Source organism: Micropterus dolomieu, linkage group LG20 (genome assembly GCF_021292245.1).
Source record: "Micropterus dolomieu isolate WLL.071019.BEF.003 ecotype Adirondacks linkage group LG20, ASM2129224v1, whole genome shotgun sequence".
Lineage (NCBI taxonomy): Eukaryota > Metazoa > Chordata > Actinopteri > Centrarchiformes > Centrarchidae > Micropterus > Micropterus dolomieu.
The window spans coordinates 28,724,186-28,749,920 of record NC_060169.1 but is presented as its reverse complement, the minus strand read 5'-3'; the positions used below and the strand labels follow the sequence as shown (position 1 = coordinate 28,749,920).

Sequence of the window (25,735 nt, the reverse complement as noted above, 5' to 3'; positions counted from 1 at the left end):
TGCCTGTGACCCTGCAAAGGTCAATCTAGCCGAAAGGTCTTGGTTTCTATCACCACGGAGACTGCGAGAACACATTAACACACTCACCCCCACGTACACGGTAGAAATTAGTGATTTCAATACAAATTTATATATTTAAGTATCTTGTTTTATCATCATTTAAAAATGTAGACAGACATTGAATAAAAGACTTTGATGTTATGATATTATGTTTCCAGAAATTCTATAATCTAGGTCTCAATTTTGAACCACCTGTAATCATGTGACAGCAGGCAAACGGCAAGAAAAAGAAAACACACACACACACACACACACACACACACACACACACACACACACACACACACACACACACACACACACACACACTTTTTATGACTTCTAGTGTGATGTCACAGAAAAGTGAATGTGTTCTGGGCTTATTTCTTCCTGGGCTAATATAATTTTTCCACCGGTGGAGAGTCCCCCCCAAGAGCAATGTAACTTGGTGGTGGCATGCAGCAAACACACACAGATCCCTTGTCCAGACTGGAACTGGCCCTGGCAGGATCACAGCTCCCAAGTTGTTTATATCAGTGAGCAGAAGCTATCCATTACCCCGAGCAAGGTGCCTGATGCCTTTTTCCACCAGCGGTCAAAGTGATATTGGTTTCTTGTATTAGAGGGGAAAGGGAGATGTAGGCAGCGGGCAGTCCGCCAAACTCCCACTCCCAAGGCCTATGAAATCATATGTCAGAGCAGTTGAGCTTAACCTGTGGCAGAATTCAGTGGATTGTCTGAATATTTGGAGAACGGGGTTAGACCTTAAAGCTTGAGATACCTTGCTAGCCATGTTGGTGAGCAAGGGGAAGTCAAGTTAGGGAGAAATTACAATAAAAGGTAGAACTGACAAAAGGTTATACATCATTCATTTTACGAATCTCATGTCTTTGCTGTGGTTTGGAAATGTGGTTCTCTGTCCCGAGTGTTGCCCAAAATCAACTGGTTGGGTGTTATTCTCAGGTGTAAATATGTCTTTTAGTGGATTGCTATAATTGAAACCAACAGAGCTCTGAGTCATCTTCCTGTTGACCAGGTTTAAGCCCCACTGATTTTAAAGAGTTTAGACTCTATCTGGTAATTACCAGCATTAAGAAAACAGATTATAAAACATTTCCTTCTTTTCATCACACGAGGTATTGAATCTCGGAATGCTACACAGAAAATACCTTTGCAATGAAAGAGATTAGGAATAAAATGACCTAATGGAAAGTTAACCTAAACAAACAACACCTCTACTACAGAGTGAAGTACATTTGGGTAAGTTCCAGATACTGTGTAGGTTCTCATAATTGGTCCATGGCCAGACAGTTATCCCTTCTGCAATTGAAAGATAGATTTTTCTCAAAACACGGCTTAATCTTTGGAGGGTAAGTCAGTCTTGATTAGATTGGCACCTTAATGCAGGAAATGTAATTTTTAATATATGACCGATTTCATGGAGAGTTTAAGTGCTTGCATGTCGTCACTATGGGTTAAAGCCCCCAGTGTTTGCTCAACAGAAAAGAAAATAGGGGGATAGATTACTATATTAACTATAGTTAGGGCCATGACTGCCTCTATATGGGCACATAGGCATTTTGGCACACAGACAGGCGAGTCTACTTGCCTGTTGCTGGGCCTGTTAGGTGTGGAGACTGCCAGTCTGATAGACAGAGGTTCACTTAAGATGGGTTTCACCATGGTGGCAAATTAACACCAGCCACCAGGCAAAACCCAGGGAATTTTGATGTTACTGGGGAGATTGTTAACTACCTACCTTTTTTGGTAACCACCCATCATTTGGATGGTCTATTCTGGTCTCGAAATCACCCATGTCTGTGAAAATTGTTAAAAAGGGAGGTAAATTTAAGGATTTTCTTTTTTTTTGTGGCCTGCAGACATAAAAGTTTCCTATTTAAGAGAGTGCCAGTAAGCTTAAGAGTGCTCTGGGTCCCCTGAAAGACCTGGTCTAAAGTCAGCTAAGGCATTTCATGGGGTGTTAACAGTTTCTCAGACACTCTGGTGGTCAGCTAGTAGCTCTGTTTTATGGAGTGTAAACCTTCAGTTGTGCATGCATCTTTTTTTAAACCTTCCTCCCTTTCAGCGCTTGCTTCCTAGCTATTATGTGGCCTGTGACAGCTATTCTGTGAAGTTTTAAGGGATGTGCATCATATTGCACTGTGCATAGCAACAAAACATCTCCCCGTTCCATTATTCTGTGTTGAGTGAGTGACATGTTGTTATGTGATGGAATAGACAGATGCTTGTTGGTGTTAAGATACAGTCCTGGCTCGAGGTGTTAGTGAGCCACCCCAGGCTGCCCTCGGGCCACCCTTCGCTTGGAACGCTATCATCACTCCAGCTCTCCACCAACCAAAATATCACCTCAGCTTGGCTGCGTGTTTGTTGACCTGCTTCTGCACAGGGCTTGAAATGTTTATGCCTATCTGTAGTAAAATAGACATGGTTGAGTTTGGGGTCTGAGGACCAGGTAGAGGTACCCAGGTCCTCCTTGTCCTCTTGTTCACCTCGGGATATGGCCTGGGTCAGGGGGACATCTGTGGTCAGCATCAGGCTGACAGAGGTGGAGGCTGAGGATAGCTACTGTCATCAAGGGGTAAATAGAAGGAAAGAGGGGGCTGATTAGTGCTAACACAGGCCCCGAGATAAAGGGCTGTGGTATTGCCGTGGCTGACCGATGCTGGACTCGACCAGTAAACAACCAGTGGGATGTCTAAATGGCTTGAGGATCGGCCTGTGGCTTAACCTGAAGGCCTCTCTCAGCACGCGGTCTTCTAAACACCAGATCATATGCACACAAACTCTGGCATGCAAACACACATACACACATTTTCATGGGTAGGAGGCTTGGTAACACACATTCACATTACTAGAGGCACACCTATACTCACAATAATTAGCACAGGACAAACAGCTTTTTTCATACACACACACAAATGTACACACAGTCTCAGACATACACCTTGTTTGGCCATTAATTTATAGACTGTAACATACAACATGGTGATATATAAACATGTGGACTTCAGTTTAGCAGTTAGTGAATTGTAGTTTTGATTGGCTGTACAGTGAGAATAAGCTCATTGGATTGCACTGTATATACTTCCTTGCTACTCATTCTGTTCCCTAGTCTGCTTTGGGAAGAGCTGAAGCAAGCTCAGAAGCATGTTGGAGCAGGTTTCAGATCAACTACGAATCACTTGCTGTATTTGAAACACTGAAACTGTGCTACACGGCCAGCGTGGCAATATGATGTCAAGTAGCTAAGATGCTGATACAGTTTGAATGCACTTTCTGGCACTTTCTTATCCTGACACTCATCCCAGAAGGATGGGGTTTGATCCAAACCGAAAGGTACAGTTTCCATAGGGAGTACAGCCAGCCCTGCTCCCTCCTGGTCACCGTAATCTTTGGTGTCTCCTCCAAGTCAAGTGTAATCAGTCACACGCTGCCACATGTTTTGACACCTGTCCTATGTGGTATGGAGGAAGTAAGCATATTACTCTGTCTGCAAATCACACTCCTCTCCTTTGGAAGTACGCACACACAGACAATCAAACCTATCTTCACATGAAGTAAGACAGACAGGTGGATTGTCAGAAAGGGATTAAAAAGAGGGAGAGGGGAAGAAATGAATGTTCTCTTACATTGTGGGTTTTTTGAAAAGGGGGTTGGATGACTGGGGAGGCGAGTGACTGTTAATGGGAAGAAATGAACGCGCTTTACTGGTGGATGTGACAGGAAGAGACTGTTCTTAACAAGGCGTCAGAGTCAGTCAGAGTTACAGATCCATCACTTCTCAGAGGCTGGGAGAAAGGGGGTGCGGGGGGGCTTTTAAGGATATTCAGAGAGGGAGAGAGACTGTGAAGGGTAGAAAAGCAGAGGGAGAAAGAGGGATTTGAGTGTGGCTGACAGCACTGCATTTAATTTGGGCTGCCAGATCCTTTTTCATTTGACTCCCTCTCAACCAGCTTAGAGGCTGCGGAGGACTTGGAGGCGAAGGTTTGCCAGGATGTCTCAGATTAGCACTGATGTGCCACGTCACACTTTAAGCTGGCCTGTAATTCATGTTCAACAGGAGGATACTCACACATTACACTGTGCTGTGCAGGACGTGATTAATTGACTCACACTCTAATATTGGGTGTAATTTGCCCATCCTCTGATGTGAAACTGACTTTATACTAGACTTACTGTATGTCGCCGTCCCAGGGATGTTATAATGGAGTCTTGGCTCAGAGCTGTGTAATTTCTAAACTGGGGATAGAAGCTCAAGGATGGAGGGAATTGCTTCAGGTAGTCTTTTCACTCAATTATATGCACTTTAATATGGGAAGATTTAATAAGGCCAAATAGTTTTGATATGTCTTACTCAAGTATGCAGTGGGTGGTAAACCGGCCAATATCATTTTTGCTATTGTTTTAATAAGACAGTTTTCTCCTGTATTGCAAATGAAAGTTTCCGTAGATAAGGATCGTGTGAGTTTTTTACAATAGTGTGTTTTTCCGGTGGTCCAGGTCATACTGTAGTTTTCATTTAGTTCTACTTGATGCATCATTTGTTCTACTTCTGGCTCTCTTTTTCAGACCATGCTCTTCCTGGCTACGGTGGAGGAGGAGGGCCAAGCACAGGAGGGAAGGAGGGAGATGGCTGAAACCCTGCTGTCTGCCTTGACAGACAGACACCAGCAAAGACAGACATGGAGAGACAGGTAACACAGTGTACCACCAACTTTGTTCCCTTCGTTGGTCCTCGAAAAATAAATTGCTGACATAGGTGTGGAACAGGTAAAGTAATGGAATGGGAACCGCCATCACTCAGCTATTCTGCTTATTCAAAATAGTCATGTTTTTACACACAGACAACATGTATTCATACATTTTGCTGTGGGCTGCTCAGAAAACTCTGTGTAGTTATATGAGCATCATAACCAATAAACAGCAGCAAATATTTAGTGAACCCCCATGAAGGATAATGGGACCCAACCAAAACATGTTGCTTGTATTATCCTTACAACTCACAAGGAGAACTTTTATCCAGCTGTGATAACTAATTTGTTGGACGGATCAGAGCTGTTAATATGTTGAATGATAGCAAGTAACACCAATTGGCCTCACTTTATAATCATGAATCGTGAACCTTAGTTCCTTGTTTAAGGTACCTTCTAAAGAGCTGATGTGAATTCCACTGATATGCAGTGGTGCATTTGGTGTTTGTTTGCTGTCCTTGGGCCTGGCAGCTATCACAGCTATCACAACGACACGTGTGTCTTGGATAAGCCCAGTTACTTCCTTCCTTCCAGATAAGAGCAAAGAGCTCATGGATTAGAACACTGGCCATCCATTCAGATAAAGAAGGGCCTCACACACACACACACACACACACACACACACACAAAACACTGTTATTTTAGCTGTTCTCTCTGTCACTCTCCCCCTCGGCACTAGCAAGGACACACACAAACACTGGCATGCATGTATGCACTAGATCTGCATTCACATGTTTCACTGCTTATTGTCTGTATTAACATATTTGACCTCAGTGTCACACACACACCGACACACACAAATACACACACTTTGGACCGGACATGATCCAGAGCTTAGAGAAAACAAAAGTGCCAGGGGCAGAATCCATAGACTAGAAATTCCTGAAAGCAACATCTTTTCTTTTAAAAGATATATGTTAACTTCCCGCAGTTTTGTAGCCCTCACCTTTCCATGGCGTCCCTCTGCTTTGAGTTGTCGCCCCTAGTTGACCCTTAGCTATGCCCCATCCAGTTGAGCCTTGTAAACAGGCTGTTTCCACACACCTTTGCTTTGCTGTGTCAACGCCCACCGCCTCACAACTCTGATGTAGGCCTTGCTCTTGTAGTGCATTCCAGCTACAGGTGCTGAAAGCTAGAAACCATCTCACCACACCCACCCCCAACCTAACATCAGCACTGTCCTCCACCATCCCAGCACCCCCACCACCCACAATGCGATGTTACCACCTTCTTACCATGTCTAACCCTAGACTTGGCTCAGCCCACCCTAAGATCCTGACAACCAGTATCGAAGACCAGGACAGGAAATGCTCAGTCCTTGTCGGCGGGGCAGACAGACGTTTACTCTATCAGCAGTGAAAGACTGATTAGATTAGTTTTGGAGGAGGGCAAGCATCCCACACAATATGTTTGAACTCCAACTGCTCCTGATACCTCCTCTCTCCCTTGCACACATTAAATGTCTAACCCTAACCCCCACAACCCCCAGGGGTCATCCTGTCAAGTGGCTGTCAACAGATCTCATTTACACAAAACTAAACACATGGCCATGTGCAATTTTAATGGGGACGTGCTGGCACTGATTAGAAATTCACGGCTGATGAGGTTTAAGGTTTGCCACTCCAGTTGTTAATGAAGAAAGAAAAAGTTTGTATTTCTTTATGCATACTTCTAAGAGATAGTCATTGTTTTGAATTTCAGATACAGTATATTACAGAATCAGACACACAGTGAGGGAATTTAGTTCACTCCAGTCAGATGTATTCAAACCTTCATTTATTTTCATAAAAGCACTCACCAAAATGGGACTTTGGAAATTAATTTGCTGATTCATTTTGCTGCTTTTTTTATATCGTGCTAATTAGGTTTCCACACAATATGCAACAGGCAGGCTTTTATCATAATACTGCCTTTTGTTTCCATGGTTTCCATTCACCACATTATGCTTGCAAAAGGATGGGAAAAAAAGAAAAAAAACATGATTGATGACTCTTGCTAGAGGCACATAAACATAAACAACCAGCACTGATTGATTAAGTTTCTCGCTGACTTTTGTTTCTTAAACACCAGTTAAAGCAGCACTCGCTGGAACGCGGGCCTGCTAGCTGCCATTTTCTGCCTCCAGGGCATTTTTAGCTCTAGCAAGAAAGAAAGAGAAATTGGACCTGGTGACCAGTGGTTCTTCGCAAGTGACTTATAGGCACTCAGAGTGAGTGATGCCTCAGCTCACCCTGCTAGCAGAAGTAGTCCATTTATTCACTCTGAGCCAACGAAGTTATGAGAGCTTTTTTATTCTTATGAGCTTTTCTGGTAACTGGGTTTTCCAGATGCACATGGTGAATTCTTTGATAGATGTTGCCCTCCATGTCCCTTTGGTAAATGCCCTGTGAGTGCCCTGGAAATAGATGTATTATTATGTGGGTGGGTGACTGTACCGTAGCAGAGCAGCTGTGATGCCACACAGGAAGGGCAAATTGAGGAGCAAGGCACAACCTCCAGGGAACAGACCCATTAGGATAGGAAGTGGTACCAGAACTAAAGATTCAAAACACTTGGTCCCAGAATTATTAGGTTCTATGCAAATGCATAGATAAAGGAGGATTCGTTGTTTGACAAACACTGTTAATCAAAAGTGCAATATCTTCAGTAGTTACTTGGTGTGAAGTCATCTTCAATCTGTATGATTACAGTATCGCTACCTTTGAACCTCCTGGATGAGATGACCTCATGCTGACCTTCCAGAGCCTAGAGGTCAATTCTCTGAACAGAAAAAACTAAACAAAACAAAAAAAGCTTTGTCACAGCCAGCAAGCAAACACTGAAGGGAACAGCTGCGAGTTTTGTACTGACCATGCAAACTGCTGTAGGCTTTGTAAGGTCATTATATGATAATGAAAATCATTACAGAATTACATGGGGGTTTAGGACATGAGAGCAGCGGGGAGGGGAGGGGAGGGCCACATTGGGTTTGATAAATGGACTGTGAAGGTGCCCATCTGGCCCTCTCTATGGCTTTTTCTTCCTGCTCTTTTATCCACTCTCGTCCTTTACTACCCCTCTTTCATTCCCCTCCTCTGTTCTCCAGCGGGCCAGTGTAAAAGCAAGCAGGCTTGTAGTGAAAGATTAACAGAGTGCAAACCCAACTCACCTCTGTGGAGGAGAAAAGAAGAGGGGACGCAGGCGGAGGTGTTTATGACCCAAAGCAGGGTTTGTGAATGACTTGGCAAACCCTGTCCTCCCATCTCTCAGTGTGGGCCGGTAGGAGAGTGAGCAGCCACTGACCTTTGGCATCGGAAACAGTTGGACAGCTCAGGATGTGTGAATCGCGATAGGTGGTTACTTAAAATGTTTAAAATAGTCCTTTTTTAATTTGTGTCACATACCTGCTCCTTTTAGATTAGAGAGGGGAGGAAAGATGATGCAAACAAGTTACTGAAATGCAGCATTTGCAGCATTTTGGGTTCATAGCAAGTGACAAGGGATTATGTGGCAATTATGCGGCAGTGGCAGCAAGGGATGGAAATACATCTTATTCATCTGTAGCCGATTGAGACATTGTACTTGATATTAAAGGGCCTTTTCTGTTTCTTTGTAAGTATGACAACTTGTAAAGCATATTTTCAGATTTGTTTTTATTTACGAAAGTGTTACTACAGTTAAAGTAATGTATCCATGAGAGAGCATCTAGTTCATGTTATTTCCATGTAATTAGTAGTTTTAACATTTGTTTTTAATGTAGATTATTTTAGGAACTGACCATTTTAATTTAAAATGTTTTAATTAATTTCAGACAAAGAAAAATTTTATGATCTCATTCCATTCTAGTCCCACTGGACAAGGAGGCAAGGATTTGACCCACACCGTATGGGGCTGGGTATTACTATAATAGCTGTACTCTCAGAGTCTGTGGCGTACTACATCTGTTAGATGTTTATTACTTTTCTCCAACTTGTTGAAAGTTAGTGAGGTCTTTATCCCAAGACAAAGGCAACATCAGCTGACATGGCAAGGACAGAGAAGGAGGTCCACGTGTCCACAGCTGCACTCATCACTCAGCTGTCCATCTTGACCCATGACCCCGTAGGCCTGTCTCCAGCCTCCATTTGGCTTTATGCTTCCTGCCATTGTCATCCTCTCTTGTCCTCACCTGGACAGGGTGCTGCTACTCAAAAGGCCCAGTCTGTCATCAGAACCAAGGGTCACTGGGGGCCAGCAAGGGCCAGAGGGCCGTGGCTGTGCCCAGCCGAGGATGACCCCACCAGTGATGTCAGCTACCAGTTGCACCCCTGTGGAGACGCATAGAGAGAGAGAGAAAAATGAGGAGAGAGACCTTCGTTGGCTGGCACTTCATTCCAGGAGTGGTGACATTTCCTTTGTGTTGTCCCTGACAGACCCCGCCCCTATTCCTGCACTGGGGTGGGGCAGGGAGTTAGGAGACAATGGAGGTCCCCTGTCCCAGATGGGAGTTGGAAAGATTGTCAGTGTCGTGTCCACAATAAAGAGGGAAAGACCACTGCCTTGTCTAATGTGGCCAATGACCTCTTTTTAACGCCTTAGTAGCCCATTCTGCGGGGATTGCTCTCATCCCATAGGCAACCTACTCTCTTTATACACTCAAGGGTTTGCGGGGCACAGGTTCCCATAGACCTAAATGTCATCTCTTCAGCTGTCATTGCACCAGTGTTGTTGGGGTGGCGTTTCTGAAGGTTTAGAATTTTATCAAGGTGTCATTACGTGGAGGCGTTTGAGAAACAGGGTTTGTGAGGTACATTTAAGAGAAGGTGAAATTAAGCTGTTAATAAGTAGGTTTAATCAGCGAGTGCTGTTGCATTTGAGCTGGCATCATAAACCAATGTTCCTGTTTGGCGGCAGGTCGGTCCGGGCATGTTGTCAACCAGGCCTGTGTGATGTAAGTTGCAACCCGAGGTGACAGGTTAATCAGATCTCCCAGACAGCAGGCCCACATTGCCTCTACATCACCCCCACAACAGCGGTCCTGTTTTGCAAACAGAACAGCCAGGGCTAGCTCAGTCTGTTTATCTTGGCAAGAGTTGCCAGCCAACAGTTTTTCTAGCTGCACCATTGTTTCTCTTTACCTCAGGGGTTTGCTTTCTGCAGTGGTAGGTAAACACCTGTGTGTGGTGGGTGGAACCCTCATCCCACAATCATGTTATGTTCATATGACCTGTGTTGTCTGTGTGCCTTTTTCTTTGCACCACCTACTTTTACCATCGTCGGCATTGTTGTGTTTACCTAGTTCAGGGCACTGGAGGAGAAAACAAATAAGTACATCTCATCTGTCTCTTTCATCGCCGGCCAGCCTGTAATTAGCGCAAGCGCAGTGGTTAGCCCGAGACGCTGTCGTCTAATTTGTCTGTCTTTATCTAAAACATGTCTGTGTGGTCCCCTACACTGGTTACATGCGTGCAGCGAGATTGCCTGTGGCCTGGGTGTTTGTGAGGTGTGTGTTTTTTGTGAGTTTGATTGTAAATTATGAATTCTTCTCTCGTGCACCCGCCCCTGTTTAACAATCAGTCAGTTATGTGTGACATGTCCTGACCTCAGCAGAACCTCACAGCTGCTGTTGCCGTAGCAATCGTCCTCCCATCCTAGTTCGCTCCCAGGCTGGAAAGTACTTCAGAGAATGTCTTGTTCTTGCAGGAATGTACTTTGAACAAGATGACTGATGATGCTATTTCTTTACCTTCTACTTACTGTACAAACAAGTTCTCCCCGTGTAAATATGCACTTAGAGCTATCTTTCCTGGTTCTGAAACAAGTCAGTAATTAGCCGTTGAGGTACATGCTTTCTCTCGTTTTGTGGTTAGGTGTGGGAATGGAAGGCTCACAACTGGCATGAATCAGTATCACATTGTTTCTTTGTGAAATTCACAATCCACTTATCCTTCACTGAGTCACAACTGCATTAAATTGCTTGCAGGTTTTAATTGAAACGGTGATTTCATAATTATGCGTTTCACAGTAAGAGGTTGGCAATGCAATGTGGCACAGAAAGGGAGAAAGAGAGAGTTAAAAATGTCATTAAAAGTCCCACAGACATTTAAACACACTTGTTGCAGAGACAGTTGCACATTAAATCCTGCCTTTTTTAATATGGAAACAAGATTTGTGTTTGGAAAAGACAATGTGGTAAAGAGAGGGGAGGGAGGGTATGGGTTTGGGCCTGTTTTACGGGTAGGCAGGAAAACCAGGACATTCTTTCTGGTCAAACCAAACATCCCAGAGAGCTGATAAAGCATGATTGGGTGAGGATGTGTGGCAGCCATATGAAGCAAACAGCAAGAACATAGCATTATGGGCCGGTGGAGGGTGTGCTCACCAAAAACACTCTCATTACTGTTTATCTCATCTAAATCTTGTTTGTCCTTGGTTGGGTCACAGTTCTCCTTAAAACATGAAGTTGTAAATTTACCAATTCAGGAACAAACACTTGAGTGTGGTGAGCGAGCTAATAGGCACAAGTAGAACCGTGACAGAGAATTATGTCAGTTATTAAGTGTAGGAAAATCTGCATATCAGAAATTGTGTTTTGTGTTTGGTTTGTTACAGCTACTTGTTTGGAGGTTGAACATTCCTGTGCTGAGTTCAAGTCCTTGCTATGTAACGTCTATAACACAGAATTAACTGAAGGAATGGATGTCATTTTTAAACGCACGCATGCACATTTTATATGCTTGCACATCACATGCTCCATCCATTCCCTTTTTCTCTCTCTCTCTCTCACACCCACACACACTCCCCTCCCACTCTATACACACACACACATACACACACACCTTCCACTCTATACACACACACACAAACACACACACACACACACACACCTTCCACTCTATACACACACACACACACACCTTTCTCCCCTCCTCTGTTAATTATAACCTACACTGCTGGAACACTTCATTTCATATCAAGCATATTGTCTCTTCAAGGCTGGCAGGCAGGTCATAAATTATCCTGAAGGTGAGGATGGAAGTTGGAGGAGATAGTTATGAAAATTTCATCTGTCTGCCGTAGCGGCCGCAGCTGCTCCTGTCACCAGCCGTGTGCTAGAGGAATTACACCGGGTCAGCGTTTGTGTGCATGTGTGTGTGTTCTTCAATTTGTGCATATGCGTAGATACATGAACACATGTGAACAGTTACAGTGTGCACGGATACACAGCTCTCACGCATGCAAGTCTTTGTGTATCTCCACATTTGTCCCTGTGTGCGTGTGTGTGTTCCTGTGTGTGTCGCTGGGCCAATGTGTACAGCGGGTTGGCCAGGTAAGACCTGCCTGTCAGTGTGTGGAACATCTCTGGCGTCCCTGTCACCCCAGGGCCCCCAGTTCTGCCCCGAAGCAGGGAGACTTGGAGGGGGGACAAGCTCTCAGGGCGGTCCCCAAGCTGTCTCTGTTCATTACTGCTACATAGACGGGACGTGGCCGGCAGGTGGCCAGACCTTTACTCCTTACCTACTGTGATCATCTGCTGCTCCACTCTGTGTATTTGTGTCTGCGTGGGTGGGTGTGCAAGTGTGTTTGAGAATGAAAAAGAGTCAGAGGAAACCCGTAACTTATGTATTTGAGCAGGGAAATACATATTTTATGTTTGGCCTATGAATGTGCGTTTGTGTCTGTGACAGATTATTGCATTGAAGCAGTGTGCCTGTGCACGCACATCTTTTAATGTGTACATATATACAAATTTACAGAAATTCTGCATTTGGAGAGAGTGGAGTGCTGCTGTGGCACTTTCTTGACAGAACGCAGAGCAGCTCTTCTCAACAGACAGCCACCCCAGTGGCAATTAGTAAGAAAAGGAAAACACAGTAAAACTCCCCCCTCGTCCGCTCATCCCTTCCTACGTCAATCTGCAGTTTCCTGCAAAAATTCTATTAGGGCCAAAGTCCATAGCTGTTAATTACAATTCTAACTAGCTTGCCTCCTGACGAATGGATGGCTTCAGCAGCGATGTAGGATAAAAGGGATATCAGCGATTTCACTTCCCTGTACAAAGGCTGCCTCTGAAATGGGTCATCAATCCCATAGTGATAAATGTCTGGTGGAGTAATGACTCTCTTATCGGCGCCGGATTACTGCAGATATTTGTAATTAGTGTAGCCACACAAGTCCCCAACAGATGTTTTTGAGGCGGCACAATATTGAAGCCTTGTTTGAGTACTAAATGGGAACTTTCTGCAAAGAATAGGGATAGTTAAAGCTATTGTATTGCAGCAGACATAGGTGAATCAGGAGAACTGAGATGCTGTTTTGTTAGTGGGAATGTGTGTTTGTGTTGTGCTGTGCACACACACCTACAGTACACACAAATGTATGGAGCCACATGTACACACACACACTTGCTCATGACCTGATAGCTAAATACACAGCCCGAGGTCTATCCTTAAGATATTGAGCTCAGCCGTCACATGACTGTGGGAGCCAGGGGGCTCCTCTTCTCCTCCTGTTTTTCTTCCTCCTCCTCCTCCTCCTCCTCCTCCTTTTCCTCCTATCCCAGCCCCTGAGGTAGCCACTGCCACGCCAGGGGGAGTGAACGATTCACTTTTAACTTCCATTTCTCCTGTTTTGGATCGAGATTCACTAGCCGCCCTGAAGTTTTATCCTTCTTCCTCCTCTTCCAGCTCTCATGAAATCACAATGTGATGTATTCAGCCTGAGGTGTAGCTCTATTCACAATGCAGTTTGACACTACGAAGCCCTGCTCCCCCTGCTTTCACAATGCATCTGTACAGACGGACTGCTGACAAGTCAGTACCACTAATACAATTGTCCTGGCAGTAGTCGACAGCTACTTTGACTAAAGATGTTTAATGTACGCTTCAGGAAGGGAGACCTGTGTTGGATTCATCTCTGTCTCTCGCTATAAATATGTGTATATAAATACTGTATATATATTCTAAAGAACTGGTGCCAATGGACCCTTTGTGTCTAGATTTGTTGCCAAAATATACACTCACCAACCCACTGTATGGCACACCCACAAACCTATAAACACATACACAGCCTGGCCAGCACTGACAGACGTGTAAGCAGATGCAGCCAGAACTGGTAATGGCAGGTGATTATAAGTGGCACACGTGCCAAACTAATTAAACCCCTGGGTTGACAGCAGCATTTGGTAGCACTGGCATTCTGGCATGCTGGCATTAGAATAATTGTAGCAGTAGCACGTTTCACCTGCGAGACTGCATCTAACAACGTCATTTATTTTACAGCATGCTGCACCGGATGTTGCTACAGAGGTTCGAGTTAGCTTGCTTTAGATTTGACATGTATGGCAACCTCTGGCACAGATGGGACATCTTTTCTTGCCCGGGGGTGTATTGTTTCTGTTTTATGCAGTGCAAAAATGGTTTATCAAGTTGCTAATTTTGTTTAACTTAAAAACGTTAACCCCTTGATGCCGATTGTCTGCAAATTCGCATACCAAATGCAGCCTGATATTTTCAGGCAGGCTGACCCAGCTCTGCATGTCCCCCAAGCAGCACACACTGTAGCAGGCAGGCAGGCAGGCAGGCAGGCAGGAAGGAAGGAGAAAAGGACAGGAGGATGAGTTCTCTCAGTTTGTTCACTTCTCAGGTCATTACTTCTCCAGCTGGAGGGCTGTAGCTGTGATCCACCTCACAGAGGTCAGTTGTGCCAGGAGGCCAAAAACTGCACCAGGAGGCCCACCTGCTTACGTGCATCTCCACACACACACACACACACACACACACACACACACACACCTGGACAGTTGAGTAAGAATTCTGACATACCTTCTTCAGTTCTGTGGAAACTAGACTGGTTGTAACTGACTTGACTGATTCATGTGATTGCCTTGTGCTATGCAGCAGGTGTGTCTAGGCCAGGTGCACACTGTGCTGCATCACAAGGTGTGTGCACTTAAGGCGAGAGGTAAATCTGATATTGTATCTGTTGTGTAGGAGTGAGTGCAAGGTGTTTGCGTGTATTCTCAGATTTATGGGCTGTGTCGTGGCATATCATATGCTGTCATGTGATCTCCGAACTAAGACCTTAGACAGCCGTAGATTTTCTGTGCTGTAAATATCAGTGACAAATAGGGTGTATTCAGCTCCCACACATTTTCCCCATAGGCTGCATTGTCTTGTCCACTTGCACATAATTGCTTCCTTGCTTTACTGTATATATATCACTTGCTGAAACATAAACTTAACATTTTCAGGTTTTATTTCACATTCACGGACTGCGTTCGCTCTCGATAGCTACTGTGTTAAGCTGGTTGTAGAAAAAGTGAAAAATCAGCTCTTTGAAGGCACAAGTAAGTGGCCGATGGCAGCTGATAGCTGGGGCTTAGTGGATCCTCATTATGTGCTGTAGCAAGCTGATTAAAACATTTGATTTTTTCCCAGTGTGTGTGTGTACAGTCAAGGGCCTGTGTGTGTCCTGTGTATGTGCGAGCGTCATGTGCATGCGCATGTGCGAAAGCGTAGACCTTCGGGCTGCTGCGGTGTGTTATCTGTTTTTTCAACCTTGTCATACTAATTACAGTCCATATTTACTTACATTCTCTTTTTGTTTTCTGCCCTCGATAGGCATCTGTGAGCGCGGCTGCCTAGGCTGTTCTCATTAACAAACTGATGATGTGTGATAGGTCTATCTGGTGATGATACAAGGAGCTTTTCCTAAAAAAGAGGTCATGATACAAATGTTGTCAGCTTTTTGCAACCACAAAGAATTATGTTCTTGTTATCAGTGACGCTGTGATTGCAGTTTTGCCAGTGACTGTTGGTGGGGAAACACTCTGTTCAAATCAAAGCCAAATAAAAAAAGGCGCAACATTAATTTGTATCAGAACCATATTAAATTGTATTATGGCCCCATGATAAGCCAATTCACTGGTTCCCAACTTGAGGTAGGGATGTAAAATGGAATAAAAGAAGGGGATAAAGGCTGCACAAAATTTCTAATCTTTATTTTTTTTTCCTCTGAAAAACTTGATAGTTTTCCTCTTTGGACATGGAAAATAAATATCACTCCTTTCTTACAGTGTTCACAGAAAGTTTCTGTTGCTTCATTATGTATGTCCACACGCCATGCAGGATGAAACCACTGGCTGAAAACTGATTCTAAGGTACAGTGTTGGCTAGTGTTGGGCTTTCAAAAACCCATTTCAGTTGCACAAGCAAGTAACAGCTAGAATTGCTAGACAGCAGATGTAACCAATATTCGTCCCTTTAGCAACTTACAAGTTAAATATCTCAGACCTATGCCAAGTTACTGACCGTGTTCATTGCGGGTCGCTCACCACATGTCACTGAAGAAAAAGACGGATGGAGCAGACCAGACCCTAACACTGTTGCTGGCTTTTCGGAAAACACAATTTCTTATTAACCAAACCCCATTCGGTTAACTAATCTGGTTACAGTGCAATCAACAACAGCTTTATGCATATGTGTGTATTAGAGAGACATAGACCAACTTTACAATAGGATTGTAAATGGTTAAACTGAACAGGAAGCGGTGTGCGGATACATGGTGGGGTGAGCAGGCTAAATCACCGACAGCTGAGTTTTATATGAGGGAGGTGGGTGGTAGGGTGTTTGGGGGTGTGAATGGTTTTATATGAGTGTGAGTGACTGATTCCCAGACACAGAGCACAGTGCATCCTGAATGGGTAAATGGCATTTATTCAGCCAGTTAGTCTGGGAAAACATATGGTGCCATTTGGAGGCCCAGACTGGTGCACGCTGTTCTCCTGTAATTAGACTGGCCCAGCAGAGCAGCTACATAACTGCTTCATGATAACCGCCCTACTGTAGCCTACAGAGCTGCTGCCACCCAGCCCTGGCTGCAGCACAAGACCAGCACACCGCATTACACATCCTGTTAACACACTGTTCAACACCAGTGAACACCAGTGACACCACAGCTTTGGCAGCTGCACATGTGCCAGATTTACTGTATGTGATGGCACAAACAAATATATGCACTAAATCTTTCATTCGATTTATGCTTGCAAAGTGCATAAAAATGTAGTTTGATTTACCAAAGCAGCAACTGATTGCACAGTCAGTGACTGGGGCTGCCTTATAGTTGCATTCTGGGATAATTTAAAAATGTGCAGTTCAGAAAGGCTTCAGATAAAAAAAAGTATAGTGATGTCTGTAACTAAAATTGTAATGACCATCTTCATTTATAGAAAGGTTGAAGTATGAGTCATTAAATAAACTTAAAATGAAAAAATAGATGGATTCACATAAAAACAAATATTGCTTATAAAAAACTTAAGCCGCCACAATATAAATGTCAAATCAAAGCATATCCACAGCACATTAGCAGCTCAGTGAATGTCAAGTTCAAGTTTAATGACCACTCGGCTGCAACATCCAATCTTTGTTTGGTCAGATTTTGCATTATTTTATATGTTATAAAACATTTGGTTATTGCGTTCCCGTATTATTAGTTCTGTTTTTCTTTTTCTAATTGGATACTACCTCAGTACTGCTACCCTGTAATTTTTTGGGGGCGCTCTCTTTCTTTGTAGTCAGAGATGTGTGTGTATAGTTTAATATACCTGAGCATATTGTGTGGGTTTAGTGAAGAAGACTGAAAACACTACATTTGTATGATTGTGGTTGTCTAGAGAGAATAAGAGTCCAGCAGAATTCACTATAAAGGTATTTTATCATATGTTTAATCATTTGTGTGTTCATCCCTTACCACATACTCACCCGTTGGCCTGCACTTTACATGCTTTGTGTAAGAAAGTAGAACACCTTTTTCTTTCTCTCTTTTGTCTTCTTTATTGTCTTTGCACTTTTCTATTTTTTTTTTTTAATCACTCCCCACTATCCCTCCATCAGGATCAGTGGAGCAGATTGTGGGTCGAAGGCGTGGGTTGTGTTGGCAGGGCTGTGGGGCGTCAGCTGGGCTGTTGTCCCGTCAGGGGGAACAGGCTGGCAGCCCGGCGGGAAGGCCCTGTTAAAGATACACTGCTGGGAATCGGACTGAGCCAGTGCCTGGCCTAAACCTCGCACGCACACACATCAACACACACACCGGGAGGGATTGGTAAGGAAAGTGGTGGGGGTGTCCAAATCTGTGATAAAGACATTTCCCCCCTCATTTATAACATCTGACACCACCAGTCTGCCCTCTCCTCCTCCCTCATCAACATCCCCGCAAAGATCACACACACACGCACACACACACACACACACGCACACACACACACACACACACACACACACACACACACACACACACACACACACACACACACACACACACATACACAAATACACATGGTGGTGCACATACAGCGAAAATACATGCTGCAGTCTATAGTCTTAAACTGCAGTTTCTCTAATGACCAGTAGATGCTGGCTCAGAAAATAAATCTCTGTCTTCACAGGCTTCCATGAAACATATGACACTCCTTCAATATGCACACATATACTTACATTCTGTCTGTGTCCAGAAGGGTCTGTTTGTGTGGCATGCTATTCTGTTATTGTCTATTTAGCAAGTACAGCATGCGAGAGCACTGCCAAATTTGCATATGCCGCCATGTATATTTCAGCAGCGTTTAAGACACACACATCACTGGCAGTGAATTATGCATGGAGCTGGTACAGTGGAGGTGCTTGTTTTATACACTTGTGAAGAGAAACTGAACTGTGTTTTCTTCTACTCGTGACGCTCAAGGCCCAAGGCCCATTAAAGCACACAGGTGCAGACTGCTTCTAAATGGACTGGTGGTGTACATCGTATTCCCCTTTAACAAAAGGGGCCTGGCATAGGGAAAGGCATCCGGCAGGTTCTGACAGCTAGGTAAGAGGATTCCCACCTCTCCAAAGGGACTGACTGAGGTGCCGTTGTAGTATCCTTGTAGACCACTCTGTCGTTTTCTATGTGAATGTGCATGTGTGTTTGTTAAATGCGGTGCTGTGGCAGAGATGACTGACTGAATAATTCAAAACTGGCATGTCTCACAAAATGATGCAAACCCGTGCATGGATTGTCAGTGGGAGGAATAAAGTGTTGCAGTAAAGACAGCCTAAAAGGCTCTTATGCATTATAAACAAGCCTTTTGAAACTGTTTTCTCATATGCAAATATGGAACACACACAGCTGCAAAGGCTTAATATGAATCTCTCCCATTTGCTGCAAATCCAAATGAGGCATAGGGCTGTTTATGTTTATATTGTGGATATGACTGCTAGACGAGGATGGAGGGGTGTTTGTCGAAGCACATGAAAGATACAATAAAAGACACAGTTGTGCTGCTATCGATGTTTTCTTCAAAGAATGAGCAGTTAGAGCGGCGGCTTTACCTGCACACAGCAGTTGTGCTCATAAGCCTCCTCTGGACTGAGAGAAAAGACTGCAGTGGATGAGCATCATTACATATGTCATTTAAGACACCCATGCTCTCCTACTGCTCTATATTTATCCACTTGCAGGTCTCTAACAGGCCCTTAGGTCAACACCCTGTATCCCTACCTGTCAGCTCAGCAGTGGACGGGACATGTGTGGTGGATAGAGACAATACGACGGCACCTACTAAGTCACCCTCTCCTCTCCTCTCCTCGTCTTTGCCTAACCTTGCCACTGGGTGCGTTTATAACAGTTCATATATTCCACTTATAGCAGCCTTGTTTAGCTTGGCTTAGTACCAGTGAATCTGCCATTTATAGAGTTCGTTTTAGCCACCTCTGTGTGGTAAATGATGATAAGTCTAGCTTGTAATAAACAATCTCGTAAACAGCTCTGCAGCTCAGCCCTTAATGGCCTTAGGGGCTTGTAAGAGCTTTATAACACATTTATTACCCATTTAATAGCCAAGAAGCTGTAAGCCATAACATAAGCTAACACTAATTTAATTTCCTGACATATATAGGCTTTATGTTATCTTAAGGTTTTGGATATTTTGATTGATCTGGTCCTATTTAGGGTCTTACTTAATGTGATGTGACACCTAAGAGAACTGTATTCAACACTTGCCTCAATTATTTTGCCACTTGGTATTCAGAGTCTGGTAAGAGAAAAGGAGAAACCATTACTTTGTTAGCCAAAAGCACACATTCACTCAGAACAGACGAAAGGGCCAGCATGGGGAATAGAGATATTTGATGTTGAATCTCCCCCTATTTACAGTAGGATGCCTGAATAAACGTGTTCAGAAGCTGGAAAGCAGCATTATGACCCATAACCCCGAGGTATTTGAAATGGAACAGCAGGACTTACTTTGAAAAAGAATAGGAGATGTGCTCTGGGCTCACTGTTTATACCTTGATGTGATTTGGACTGAAATATATAAAAAAAAGCCTGTTTATCTGTTCTTTCCTTTTCGTCCATGGTTGGAAATTGCATGGTTTAGGAAAGGGAGGCTATTCAGATACATTGCACTGCTGGCAGTGGTTGGGGAAAAAAAGTCTCTTTTTTTGTTTTAGATGTGTCTAACAAGGGTAGGAAATTATTAATTATTAGGAAATTGTTGTAAAAGTTTTCATTATATTGTTAGCTAGTCACCATTTTTCCTGTCATTGCTGTTGAGTGTTCAAATCAGATTTTAGTGGTTTTGTCTTGCACAAGTGCCACTGCAACCCTCATAACCATGACATTATATTTGAAGGATCTAATAAGAGGGAGTGTACCTTTTTACAAGGTACAGATTTTCTGTCACACAAGTGCCCTTTCTGCAACATTTTCCCATTATGGTTTATTAAACTAACTCTGGGACCTGAGTGTCTACGTTAGGTTTCATTGCTTCTTTCTCCAAATACCAATTTCAACCTTTCTTTAATTATTCTTTTGTTTGAAAGGAAGCAAGGTATCAATCTTTCATGTTTTGGAAAATTCTGATGAGTGCTATTTGCCGGACCTCCTGCTCAACAGAGATTGTGGAGCTGGGGAGAGAAATACGAAATTGCAGAGTAAATCAATACTGGGCCAGTAATGTTAGGGGGGATCCCCTTTCAAAGAGCAGAGCTGAATTTGTGCTCCTTATGTTTTTCATCTCTTACTGTACTAATTTCATTCCAGACGCAGTTGTTATCATAGTTGCTGTTGTTTGTATGTTATTTTAGCTTCTTTCCCAAGTAGCTATTTTGCAATTTGGACAAAAATACAATTAAAGGCCCATCTGTTTCCAATGGTCCTAACGTTAGACAGATGGGGTCTGACTATTGAAGCCATACTAGGATCCTGGCAGGTTAGAGGTTTCAGTAATGAACATGCTAAATATGCGACCAGGCTGATTTCATCATAACAAGGCCTGTATGGGTAAAATGGGTAAATACAATCTTTCATGAAGTTAAGCTGTCGCACTTTAGCCTCGGCGATAGTCAGAGAGATATACTGGACTGATGCTCATAGGTATTCACCCCTAGTGGTGTAAGTTTCAGTTGCATTCGGGACACTTCTTACTTCTTACTGCCATGATTCAGTCTCTTGAGACTAGGACAGCTAAGGTTTTATTGTTGGGCAAATAAAAAATTGTCTGGCAAATTTTTAAAAATGTGATGATACAAAAGTGATGAAGGCTTAATGTTTGTCCTAATATTGTTTAAACTCATGAACAGCAATTTGTTTGCTCATTAACATGTTTTGCATGTTTTCAGCAGAACACCTCAGAGTACTATGAAGGCACACGTTTTCAGCATGAGAGGCCCCAATCCTAATCGGGCCCCTAACCACTAAACCTGACAATGTTAGTTAGTTATTTTGTGGGACATGCAATCCTGATTCTGGTTGAGCTGTACTGGGCCACTGTAAAGACCACAGTACTTTTCAGAGACCACTGCAACTTTTGAGGAGTCATGGGATTTGTCACATGCTTTCACTTTCAAACTCCTCACGTTAAGCCTCAAACCACTGACCCTATGCCTGCCCAATTATAAATGTCAAAGGAAACCTCACGAAACACATCACACTGATCCCTTTTGCATAGCCCATGTGTGTAAACAGCTCGGCCGCATTCATGTATGCTGTTATAGAGTAGTCTTCTTACTTCCTGTCTGATCCTGTTCCTTCCTGGGCTGCTACAATACAGCTGTAGTCAGTAGGAGGAGAAGTCCTTTTTTTGGCACTTGCTAAGTCCTGTTAAAAATACAAGAGCTACAATTATTTGTACTAAAGTTGCGCAACAGGCTAATCTTATAGATGATAATATCCCCTATTGACAGCTAAGTGTTTAGGTTAGTTGTAACAATATACTGGCCCACCCTGTTATGTCCGTGTGAGACACTTGTGTGAATGTGCAGCACATTCGTATCAGGTTTTCTGGGGACGGAGGAAGGGTCTGGGAGTGAGTGATCGTTCTGATGGTCTTCACTGAAGTACATGCACTCGCCCACTCCTCTTGCCTTCCAAGCATGCAAGCACAGGCATTTCTAACACAGTTCTTTTACCTAGAAACAAGCCAGAGGGCTCTGACCAAAACACTTCTAATATAGGAAAATTGAGCTTCTTTGAACTTTCGTGTTTTTGATAACTACTTGGTATGCTTCCTGGAGGATAACCTGTGGGCTTGGCTTCCCAAGCTGTAATCCCTTTGATTAAGTGCCAGGGCAAGATAGCTCGGCATTCAATAGGCCTTTTACCTTCCTAATATCCCCACTGTCCTGAGCTTGAAAGCACTAGTGCTCTCAACTCTCAGTGGGTGAATGTTTAGCCCTCCTGAGACTCCTCTGCAGATAGTTGTTTTCAAAGTTTGGGCCAATAACCTCCTTCCTGTCTGTGCCCTTTCCCTTGTCCCTCATCCTGTTTTAGGTCAAGGTGTCCTCTGTTCTTTTGCTCTGTTTATGCATTATGATTCATAGCAACAAGGGTATGCGTGGTACGGTACTGCGCCTACCCCTCCTCCTTCCCTCCCTTTCAGTGGCCGAGTGGAGCTGACGGCAGGGCCACAGCCTCCACAGATTAGCAAGGCTCAGAGGAGGAGCACTGTTGCTGGGGTAATTATGCTGAGAGTTGTGGGTTGCCAGATGCTAGATGAGGCTTGGGCCTTGATTCCATACTGGTGGATCAACCCTAGAAAGCTGCAGCTAATTGCAGGGAGCGTCCATGGTCAAGTCCACCAAAGACCCTCAACATCACAACCATCTCTCAGCTCGTGACTGTTGTGGAAGTATGCAAAGGTTTCCTTGTTAAGTTACTTTGTCTTTTGCTTGAATGATAGATAAAGTATATTATTATAATCATTTTGACAATATATCATGGCATTATTGACCAAATTGCCTACGGAACACCTGAATTTATCCTTAAGACAGTTGAACATGACAGTGGGTGATACAACTGTATATTTTACATTTTTGCAAATTGATTCTTGATTTAAAGCTAGTGATTTATCCCAGAGTTTCAGTGAGAATGTCACATGTGTGCTTTCTGTGTCGGGCACTTTTCTGCCCAAACAAGCATAATATTTGATTACAAACATTGATTTTAGAACTTACTGTTTTGATATGAAAATGGAAACAAATTAAGATTGACTGTTGGCAAATATATTGTGTGGTGATGATTATTGGTATTCAATGTCATGAACCTATATGAACCCCTCAGCTTGCATTTTCACATAGCTGAAGCTTAGCTGTGCTGTATCTGTTTAAGTCTTTGCTCATTTGTTTGTGTTTCATACTGTACATATTTAAAATGTTTCATGATCTGGGTCCAAAACCCAAACAGTTGTTTTGTGAAACTATTTTTCTGCTCTTTTATGGGAAATTGTCATAAACCTTGGGGCTTGAAAAGTAAATGAGCTTGTTTGGTTGGAGAAAACCTCAAACTTCAAATAACTGACTTATATTTACTGCATCTAGCTCCTGATGCCTGTTATGATTGGCCCAGTGTTTCTCAAGAAGAGCTTTTGTTATGTATTTCACTGCAGCTGCCCAAAGACAACCACTGGATTTAGATGCAGATAGAAAACAAGACACTCTCTAAAATTGGCTGACCCTTCCCAGCACTCTGTACCCTTTCTGCCCTCACCGCAGAGATATGAGGGCACTCTGACATACTTCTGAGGCATCTTTTGTTGTTTCTCATGGTTAAATTCTGCCCAGTGATATTCCCTGTGAACCCACTCCACAGACACACACACATGCACATAACCAAAACCAGTCCACAGCAAAGTCCAGAGCGTTGCAGTTTTCTTTCACGCACATTAAATATTGCATAAAAAATACAGTTAAAAGATCACAGCTGGGACCATGTTTAGATATTTGCTTACATTTATAATCTAAGACAGTAGCTTGCAACAAAAGGCTATAATGGATGCTTTTCTAGCTGTATCTATTTTTTAACTTTTCTGTTTGCTTTCATTACTTCTCAATTGCATCCATCCTAAAAATGATTTGATGTCCTCCTGATACTGTAGAGAGGAGAGTCTTGTAGTATAAACAGTTTGAAAAGAGATTTGCTTAATATCCACTATGTCCTTATCAAAGCCAGCAAATAATCTAGCCAATGACAAGTTGGTGGTGGTAAATAAGTTGCACAATATCCCAAATATCCCGTATTAAACTGACGCAACTGCTATGATTACGAATGATTTGTCAACCATGGAGAGCAAGCAAATATCCTAAGAATACAAATGATGAGCTAAGTCAGTTACAAATGCAGTGTGTTACCAGGTTAGACATGTAAGTTCTCAGGCTCGGTTAATCAATAGGTAGAGTGAGTCAGCAACGTGTTAAAGACAAGCTCCTGCTGGCCTCTCATTTATGTCCACCAGTTTATCAACAGATCCCAGATTTGTTCCCAGCTTTGATACAGATGTTAGCTTTGGTGGCCTCTCAGTAGCCTCTTCCTTGGCACTTATCCTGTGCCATGCCATCCCTCCCCAACACCAATGAAATGTCCATTGGCATTTGAATAATGTAGAAGGTAAAGTCATCCACCATGACATATAGCAGCTTGACTGCATGCATGTGTTTATGAGTACTCGTTTGCCTACACGCCCGTTTACATAAATATGTGCAAAACTCAAGATGGGCCCCATTATTTGTGCAGCAGGGTATTCCTTAACTCCTATCTTTTTTAATTATTTATTTCAGGAACAGTATATATATTTTGTTGGGGGTTATTGGGGCATGAATAAGCGCGTGTCACGGCCTTTTCACAATCCCTTATGAGCAAATCCCACCCCCATCCCTGCCTTGCCCCCAGCAGGCCCAGCTCAGAGTTCTTCTGATAGCCATGAAGGGATTTGGGCTGGATGGGCAGACCCTGACTGGGCTGATTGCTTTGAATGGCACTGGCTAAAGCTGCCTTTGAAAGCAGGGGCGTTGATGAGCTGCCTTCTCAGAAGAGCCTGTGTAGTCACTGCCTCTGGGAGGGACCCTCACTAATACCCCAGCATAAGATATACAGGAAGAGGCAGGGATCACCAGTCACCCCCAGCCATGCACACACACATACATGCACATAGACATGCACACACCCACTTACTTAGACAACAACAGAAAAGTATTTCGAGTAAACTTTTTGACTTTTACTTATGTTGGCTAGTAGTTGATGGATCTGTAAGTCACTCAAGCTAGATGGTGCAGTAACTAGTTTTATTACCCCAAAATACTGTGGAATGAGGTTATTCATATTATTTAAGTCCTTACTCAATTTGATGAACATCATTCCGCAGATCTTTTTGTTTTTCCTGTAGATTATTTGAGAATAGCAGCTTGCAAAGACAGAGTGGGAGGATTTCAGTAAGAGTATTGCACTTGCTTGTTTTGTTCGCTGTTTCACCTTGTCCTTTTGCTCTCATAAAACACCTTGAACATAAGAGAAGACAAATTACAGCTCAGACGCAGGTGTCCTTGTGCGTTTTTATCTCTCAGCAGGCCCCCAGGGTACATTACCTGTGTTCCACAGGGCTGGCTGTGACATGGGAGCTGTCACTGGTGGGAGCCCTGAAGCCCAGCTTGCTGCTCTAA

At 43.4% G+C, this 25,735-nt stretch overlaps 1 protein-coding gene across 2 annotated transcripts in view; it reads left to right on the top strand.

Moving 5' to 3' along the window:
• fto (FTO alpha-ketoglutarate dependent dioxygenase) overlaps nucleotides 1–25,735 on the top strand; it is a 115,063-nt gene that overhangs the window by 46,814 nt on the left and 42,514 nt on the right. For both annotated transcript variants that reach the window (XR_006822196.1, XM_046032836.1), the window contains exon 8: nucleotides 4,630–4,754. Coding sequence is in view for 1 of the 2 variants with exons in the window: in XM_046032836.1 (XP_045888792.1) it covers nucleotides 4,630–4,754 (125 nt within the window). In the remaining variant the exon portion in view is untranslated. The remainder of the gene's footprint in view (nucleotides 1–4,629; nucleotides 4,755–25,735) is intronic.